The sequence below is a fragment of the Orbicella faveolata genome, unplaced genomic scaffold, assembly GCF_042242905.1.
Source record: "Orbicella faveolata isolate gen_17 unplaced genomic scaffold, um_ofav_v1 contig_24, whole genome shotgun sequence".
Classification (NCBI taxonomy): domain Eukaryota; kingdom Metazoa; phylum Cnidaria; class Anthozoa; order Scleractinia; family Merulinidae; genus Orbicella; species Orbicella faveolata.
The window spans coordinates 23,202,622-23,211,920 of NW_028301552.1; the positions used below are offsets into that span (position 1 = coordinate 23,202,622).

General features: G+C 37.9%; 1 protein-coding gene across 1 annotated transcript; it reads right to left on the reverse strand.

Moving 5' to 3' along the window:
* Positions 1-332: 332 nt before the first annotated feature.
* On the reverse strand, positions 333-9,239 carry LOC110048187 (2-acylglycerol O-acyltransferase 2-like). Its single transcript, XM_020753969.2, has 3 exons — positions 8,396-9,239; positions 4,660-4,859; positions 333-1,852 (listed from the first exon to the last, which is right to left on the reverse strand). The coding sequence occupies exons 1-3, from the start codon at positions 9,049-9,051 to the stop codon at positions 1,698-1,700; spliced, it is 1,011 nt and encodes a 336-aa protein (XP_020609628.2). The 5' UTR covers positions 9,052-9,239; the 3' UTR covers positions 333-1,697.
* Positions 9,240-9,299: the final 60 nt, after the last annotated feature.

The following is a 9,299-nucleotide window of genomic DNA, read 5'->3' on the forward strand; positions in this document are numbered from 1 at the left end:
GACGATCACACTATACGAACTACTGATACTCCTGGGTTCAAACCATTTACCGGTACTACATGTATATATTAGATATATAAACATGATTAGTCTAATAAAATACCGTAAAAACCAATGTTAAAGCCCCCCCCCCTGCCCCCCCACCCCTGGGTTATACGCCCCCCAGATATAAGCCCTTCTATTTGCTAACAAAGATATTATTCTGGATATAAGCCCCCCACCCAATATATAAGCCTAACGAATGTATAAATTGATAACGTTAAGGCCTGTAGTTTGTTTACTTTCGTTCTGATCCATTCCATTTGTTCCAGTCGCATTAGTGTTTAAAGGTGTTTTTGAAATAAATTCTTCGTTTATTGCGATGCACAATAAATGTATTATAAATGTAATAGCTCTACTGATATAATGGTATCTCAGCTTTAAGGTGGCTCAAAACAGTTTCCATTACTTAGATTTTGATGGGTCGTTATAACCTCTCTTTATCACTTGATACAACAATCATGGTATCACAAAACAACCCAATAGGCCCTTTGCAGCTGGGCCATCATGTGACCTACTTTTCATAAAATTATGGGCTATAACTTAACAAATGCCAGGAATGGAAAAAGCACGTTGAAATTATCAAAATGGCCAAGTTTGAGGCCCCCAGCATTAAAGAAGGAGATTTTATGACAGTCCGAATTTTTGAAAGAATAAGAAGATTTGTATGGAAAAAGTTGCTGGAGAGCAAGGCCTTGCTCTCCAGCAACATTTTACATACAAATCCACTAAATTTTCTGAAAATTCAAACTGTTGTATAAACTTACTCTTTAATTCCAGGGGCCTCAAACTTGGCCATTTTGGTATTTCCGACACGCTTTTTCCATTTCTGGCATTCTTTAAGTTATAGCCCTTAATATAAAAATTTTCTAGGAAAAATTTAGTCACATGACCCCAGCTGCAAAGGGCCTATCATTGGTGAACATGTTGTTATCATTTTTGTGACACAATAGGTTACCATAGCAACAGTATGACCTCCTAAAAACGCTCTTAATTACAGCTTTAGGGGGTTATAATTCAAAAATGTCACAGTGAAATTTTTTTTATATTACCACCTTTTGACAAGTATGATAAGACGGAAAAATGGAAACTGTTTTAAGCCACCTTATCTCGTCGTTGCGAAACATTTTTTTTATTCTGCTTATATGCCCCGTGGATATAAGCACCCCCCCCCCCCCCTATAAGCCCACCCAAGACCCCTTACAAAGTAAAATAAGCCCAGGGCTTTAACAAGGGATTTTATGGTATATTACGAATTCATTCACTTAAAATGCAAGCTAAATTTCTTGACCTCCTTAGAGCGCCAATAAAGAGAGTTACCGGTACGGCTCCCCCTATGCTGCTCAGACGCTTCTAACATTTCTACTCCTAACCCATGATTTACTTGATTCCTACCTAGCTCTCCAACTCAAAACATAAATCATAAGCTCGTGCTCCCCTAGATAAATAAATTAAAATTTTGTTTGATTAGTAATGACTAATATAGAGGTTCTATTGCTTTTCAAGCAAGTGTAATAAAAATAAGAAAATCAGAATCAGCAACCATCTAATCTTGTTACTTGGTTTTCCAGTTTCTAAAATAAAAGGCAAATATTATTGTGAAGATAATACTTGTGTGGACACTGGTCATATTTTTTTAACTCAAGTGATGTGCTAGATCAGCAGATCTCCAAATGTTTATCTTCAGATATTCCATAGTTCTTCTTGTGTTTTTCAAACAGCTCTTCCAGCGCTTTAACATACTGCAAATGGAACTTCTCTATCTCCTCTGGTGAAGGATTGTTAACTTTGTCAACTTTGATTGGAGCACCAACTGAAATAATTAAAATAGGTCAAATGTTAGACCAAAATGCTTGCAAAATACACCATACATTGAACCAATCTAAGAAGTTCCAGTATTATAGAAAATGGTTTTAACCCAACAGGGCTCAAAATAATTTTTGGACAGTGGCCGGTCATGTTGACTGGCCAAAGTAATTTTAGCTCGGTCACCACTCGTTTCTAACCAGTCAAGATATTTAAAAAAAATTAAAGTAATATTGGCCTAATTAAACCCACAAAAATAATTTGTTTGCTCCAGTCGTTGCTAGACCGTTTAAAAATTGGCTTAATACAAAGAAAAGCTTAAAACTTAACCAAAGATAGCCTTGGCAGGGCTCAGCAGCTCAATGAGGTGGCACGGTGCCAGTGGAATTCTTGCCACCTGCCAAAGAAAAAGTATCGAACGGATGCATATTTGATGAAACTTCGAATTTTTTGATCGGTATATTAAATTCCATGAGCTGTTGTTTTGATGATCTACAAAGTATTTACGATGTCCATCAAAACATAAATGAAACCAAACATGCATCAGCAGATCCTTATTTTGGGATTCAGAAATAACTTGGTAAATAAATATAGCCAAAGAAGAAGTTTATGTTTCCTCGATACATGCACAACAAATCATTGTGTTACTACGAATATGGCTACAGTTACACAACGTGTTGGGAAGTTTCTTAATGACTTGAATAAAATAAAAGTTTTAAAGTGTAAGCCATAACAAATCTAAACTTTGTTGTAGTCATATTTTAGAGAGTTTTCATTCACAAAGAACTAATGACCATCATTCAGTAGATTTTACCACTGAAAGTGCGTAGATTTTGGTCACATGTTGAGCAACGAGTTGAGAGTGTCTCAAGTTTCATTCGCGAACAAAATAACTTTACAGATACAGATACTGATAAGGCCTTCGGCTTTTTTGTTGGTACATAATTATTTTCATCCGTTTTGTAACAGTAACTTTCATCGGTTGGTTTTAAATTAGACACTGGGTTCGTGCTCCATGTTACATTTACGGCTTGATGAAAATGAAGCAGACTGTAAAATGCGTGTTTTGATGTCCCGGAGTCCCATTGTGTCTAAGTTGGAAACAACTTGACAATTGAATGAAAAGTTTTGCTTTGGCGTCTTGTTCGTCAATTTTTGTGCCGTGAAAGTGAAAGAAACGACAAATATCTTGACATCTGTAGTGCAATACCTTTGAAATATACGCCAACAAAGAAAGGTGCTCTGTGAAAAATCTAAAGTGTAATGAAAACTGAGCTGAATCTGATCGCATTCCCTTTGCCGTACGGAAAATCTCTGCTATTCGATAGGCTGAATAGTTTTGAATTCTGAATTGAAAACCTCTGCCATCCTAACAGATGAAGAATGTTTCCGAACAGATTGCAGCAGTTGCTTGAATGGCTGAACATTTTTTGTGAACGGATAACCCCAGCAGTTCAGATGGCATTCCTATTGATCTTGATGTGTGACAAGCAGCTAGCGAATGATTTTTAGCCGTTTGAACAAATACCCGTTAGTGTATGTTTTTGTGTGAGAGGTCATAATAAAAAAAAGAGATTAAAAATCTAAGATTTACAGTTGAGGATTTGATTGTTTATTGAAGAATGAACAACATGACTTTCTCAACATGATGTGACTGGTCAACATGACTGCTGAGTGAAGTTTTTGGCCGGTCAAGTCACCATTCCTGGCCGGACATTGTTCCTTGACCGGCTGTTATTTTGAGCCCTGCCCAAGAGCATCAGTAGTTGATCAAGTGTTTGATCGTCTGGGTGAGTGTATAGCTCTGAAAAGAACTGTTGTTGGTGACTAACGTTTTAACAACCTGAGCAGAAGTCATCTTCAAGTCAAGAGAATAGTGTTTGTCAGTCGATGATGTTATAAGTCTGGTCCGTTGAAAGTGATTGGTCAGTTTAGCCATGATGATATTGGTGGAAAGACTTGAGTAAAGCTTGTCAGCAGTTATTGGTCAGTGCTAGTAAGTTTAGATCCATCTATTGTTAGTCAAATGATTTTGGTCTGTTCGAGGTCTGGCTACTGTCAAATTAAGTTGGTCTGTTTGAGGTCCATTTGTTGGTTTTCTTTATGTCCTGAATTTTAAGCCATTTGTAACGTGCCAGTAGTTGTTGATATCTGTTAAGAAGCATTTGCTCTAAGTTAGTGTACGTACCAGCTTTCCAGAGTCATTCATTGAAAATAGTTTGTACTGTAGGTTAAGCATTGAGCAGAGTCCCAGTCAATTCTGTGGTTTGTCAGTTGATGATCTACAGAAATTTGATTGTTGGCATCACTGTTTCTCATTGCTTGTTTGTGTCCAGTCAGTATTGTGTTAAGGTTTCTGCCAAGCCTGGCAGTTGGAGCATTTGATCTTGCAAACTGCTCCCTGTCTGTTGTTAGGGTTCGTCCCTGTCTTCAACATTGGTCAGTACGTGTTGCAACATAGTTGTAGGTTTGTGGACCACACGGATTTTGTAGAACTGTAGGATCCATGAGATGGTTAGCACTCGATAAAGGAAATAACACGATATATACTTAGAAAGTCTGAAGTCTGCAGTCTGCATTTTACCCTCGGTCTGCATTTTACCCCTGCTCCACAGTCTGCATTCTGTATTTTGCAGCCTGCATTTCAGACTGACTGATTATTTATAAGAATGGCCCTTCCACCTAACCCTTGCATGTACCCAGCCATCTTAGATTAGCAGTAAATTTATGTCTACTTGATGAAATGTTTCAATGAATGCGAGAAGTTTGCCATGGTCTCATCACACTCTCAAAAACTATAGTTCATTTACTTACTGACAGTGTGAATGGGTTGTCTGTGAGGAAGAAGGCCAAATGTGTACTGAAACACCCCACGTCCACGAAAGAGTGGAGGTGCAAAGCCCATCAGATCTTTCATCTTTGTTTGCCACTGACGCAGTGCAGAGCCATGTGGGTTACTCACTTGGTCATAAAGGTCATTTTCTCCAAAGGAAAATACAGGCACTAGAGAAGCCCTATGATAAGGTGTAAATCAGTTAAAATAGCAGCCTCTAGGTACCCAAGGGTGAACTGGAACAACCTTACAAGTTGTCCCAAATGCAAACAATGTGAAACTATGAATATGCAAGGGGGGAAAGTAGGAAGGTGCTGGCAAGTGACATGTAAGAGCCATCATGTTCACTTTGTCACAAAAGGTGCTCTCATGACTGCCTTACACGTTTCACTCTATCACAAGTTCACTCGCAACTTCATTACCGGGTACATGTTTAATATTGCTTCCACTTAAACAATTTTCCTCCCAACATAAGTTTGCTTCAACAGGAAACCATCAGTATTGAAGAACCATTCAAAACGTACGGCAACCCAGAAGGGTCACCAACCATTTTTGTTTCTGTTTTGTTTTTTAAATTTTTGTGTTTTTTTTTTGTTCTTTTAATTTTGTATTTTTAACTTTTGTTTTTGTTTTTGTTTTTTTATTTTGTTTTTGTAATTTCTGTTTTAGTTTTCGTTTTGCCTTTCATTTTAATTTTGGCTTCTGTTTTGCGTTTTTTGTATTCAAAAAGGAAACAAAAACACAAACATTAAACAAAAGCAAACACGAAAATGAAAACGAAAATGGCTAAAACAAAATCGACAAGTGTAGACCATCATGCTTTACTTGCAGTTGGAAACTTTACAATCTATGACGTGAAAGTAGTATGGGACGTTTACCACAAAGGGGGTCTTTGTACTGTGAGCCACTCTGAGTGGGGTACCGAAAGGCAAATTCTGAGGACTGAGACAAATGTCGTGACAAATGCTCATGTCCTCCCTCAGTGGCCTAAGTAAGCTGTGGGTCCCTTCCAATATTTTCTCCTTCCCCAAAAGGAGCTCACATGCAATATGTTTGCATCTGTCAAGTTTCTATCACACTCAAACACGAAAACCTCAAACAATAAAGTGGAAATAAAACACAGAACACGCAAACAACAAAACAATCATCATAGAATGTGAAAATAATTTCTTCGCTGCCTTTGAAGTCAGTAGAAGTTTAGGGCCGTAGCCAGACTTTCAAAACAAACGAGGCAAGTCTTGCAAGCTCCAAAGGCATGCGTGCAATAATTAGTTCATTGTGAGAGCTTAAGATTACATTCATTTGCGTGAGACTTGAGAGCTCTGAAAATGATATGCTTTTATTTATACAACGGCCTTTTAACACCTTTTTACAAGTTAAGGAAGTTGATGAAGAAATATCCTTGACTTTACTTGAAATCTTTGTGACCTTTGTACTTGCTATATTCTTGTCCCAAGACAAGTAGACAAGCAATGAAATGGCCGTAGAGTAACCGATGCGTGACTACTCTTGATGGCCAAAAGATCACACAATGGTCATGTCATGGATACTGCCAGCAAAGCATGATGGTCTACTCTCATTGATTTTGTTTTGGCCTTTTGCAATTTTGTTTTTGTTTTTGTTTTTATTTTTGTTTCCATTTTTGTTTTTTGTTTTTTAATTTTTGTTTTCGTTTTTGTTTTGTTAATTTTTGTTTTTGTTTTAATTTTGTTTGCGCTTTTATTTCTTTTTTTTTTGAACAGAAAAAAAAAGATGACAATGAAAAACAAAAACAAAACAGAAACAAAAGTTTACGAAACAACAACGGAAACAAAAATTAAAAACGAAAACAAACACAAAATTTAACAAAACACTAGTGAGACAATCTCAGATAGTGCAGAGTGCAATTGATAGCTCTGGTACAATAGTCCCATAAGTACTCACCCCTACTCGGTTCACTTCCAGTTTGTGTCTACCTTGGTAGTCTGCTACGGCTTTTCCCCTTTGCAGTGTGTATGTTTCAAGGTTGTATTTTCATTCAAGGTCCAAACATTACGCACAAATTAATTACTACTGGTGCTTTAAGTTGATTTTCGTTCATTTTAAATTCAACAATACGCTGAAGCAGCAAACGTGACAATTTAGCTCTTCACGCCAACTTTGTAACTTGATACTTTTGTTTTCCTCGCAAAGCCATGTAATATGAAACCCCTGTTTTCTCCAAAACATACGGAAGATGTCCTTGTTTTTTGGAGATAAACGAAAGAAAGTTAAATATCTGATGTAGTGATCAAGAAACGGAACAGAGACGATGTTTTACTAAAAATGCAAATTTTTACCGATGAACAAGAACTAATTTAATTATCAGATAGTCACGAAATACCACTTTCTTTTTCTGTTGCCACCTTTGTTGTTAACAATAAAACAATTCAAAATTAACACAACGATATTGATGGCTGAGAAGCTTTTCAATGAAAAGTATTGAAGATAAACAGCGCTACTTGGCCGATATGAATGAGTCTCCTCAAAGACTGATTAAATTAATTTGCGCTTTCATTAGGTGCCACGGCGTCTGCAGCAATATTTGAGCATTTTCCTGGTTTCTTTTGTTACAAATTCACAATTTGCGGAGTATAAACGCCACTAACTTGAGAACTTTTTGGTCTCTCTTACAGACACAATTAAGGCAAGAAATAAACAAGTCGCTAAGCAGAAGCAATATATTTGAACTCTGACAAGCACACTATTGTAGATTGAAAACAGCAGATGATATTTGTTGAACCGACCTGTTTGTAATTCTAAAAGCTACGCAGCCACAGTAACGTTTCACTTTTGCAAAAAAAAAAAGGGACAACTGGCGCTACCTGAAAAATAACTGCCGTCCTTGGTCACATGACACGATATATAAAATACTGCATGTAAAGATAGTGTATAACACTAACAATGCTAGAACGCATGCATCTTACATGTTGAGCTCTACCATAAGGAAAAGCACTCAACATTTGTGCGTGATTCCGTATGCAATGTATCCTTCACATAATATAGAAGCCACGAACCCTAACTAATCTACGCATGCGTTTAGGGCAAATTAGTTTTGTTCTAAGGAGAATGGTACCACAAGGAGAGCGAGGGGTTACCTGAAACAAATATATAGCTTTGCGATGTTCAAAGTTAAGCGACGGCGATGGAATGTGTTTTACGTAGAGTACACATGTACCTTTCCCACCCTACTCCCATTACTTCCTTGCCTCTAGACTAATTAATTAATTGAAATTAATTAATTAAACAAACATTAAAGTTTACACCTTAGCGCCATAGGGCCATAGTGCCATAGCGCCATAGTGCCATAGCGCCATAGCGCCATAGTGCCATAGCGACTTAGTTCCTTAGCGGCAGGCAACCCCCATAACCATCCCAATAGTGCACTCTGCACTAAAAAACGAAAACAAAAATTAAAAGACAAAAAACAAAAATGGAAACAAAAATTAAAAAAACAAAAAACGAAAATGAAAACAAAAATTAAAACAAACAAAAAATAAAAATGGTAGGTGACCCTTCTGGGCTGCCATAAAAACGTCAAGAATATTGCCCTCTCTTGGACATAAAAGCTTGAGAACTTCACTCGAGAACAAATGCTCGAGGGATGAAAGGGTCAAAGATCAGAGGAACATCTCCTTTGTAACAAACTTAAACGTAAAAATAACAAGATCTCCCTATTCAGAAATGAGCCACACTTACCCATTGCGTAGAGCAACTTTGACAAATCCTTTCCTGTCCTTTAGTGTTAATTTAAAATTATCTGGCCTTGCTTCCAAGGACTCCGCAGCGCCACCAATCACAATGGCTGCCGAATGACCTGGACCCATTTTCTGCAGAATGTACTCTATACTGTCTTTATCCACTGAACAAGCACCGAACGCCATACTGAAGTCTCTTGTGAAGGGGAATCTGAAATTCATCGTGAGAGTCAACAGATGAGGATGGATCCCTGGAAACTTTTCCGAGAAGCCAGTTGCTTCCCCGCCGAAATTTCCCAGTGCACCAAGACCCATGATACCGTGCGGATGACAGGCGAAAATGTAGTTGTCCTTGGGGTCTAAGTCTGCAGTCTTAATCAGGTACATAGGAAAGTAATCGCAGTAATATTTCCATATTTTCCACCTCCTTGCAGCCTCGAAAGTCCGGCCTCCGCGGCTTGGAGTTCGCGGATTCAAGATGTATGCCCAACCGATGTAAAGAATAGCAAATATGGTGGTGTAGGGATTCAGCAGTAGCAACAAGAGCAAACAAGTACCAAATATATGACCAAATAGAAATGCGTAGACCAGAGTCATCACCGCTAAGGTCTGGATTCGTCTTTTGATGGGAATTTTTATCGGAGCCCACTCGACCATTTTTGAAACGAGGTCTGTAACTCAATAGTCAGTCCCTAGGCCAACCCCACAGAGGTCATGTATACACAGGTACACTTAGGGTGGGGTAGGGTAAAACACATTCCCGTATCGACTGCTCAACTGCCGGTGAAGAGGAGTCTCTTTGTATTAAGTGCAATCAGTATTGAATTAGAAATAAACATTCTGAGAAATACCATGCATTTGTCCCGTTGTTTTATCCTATTTTGCTGCTAATAATGACAACTGCT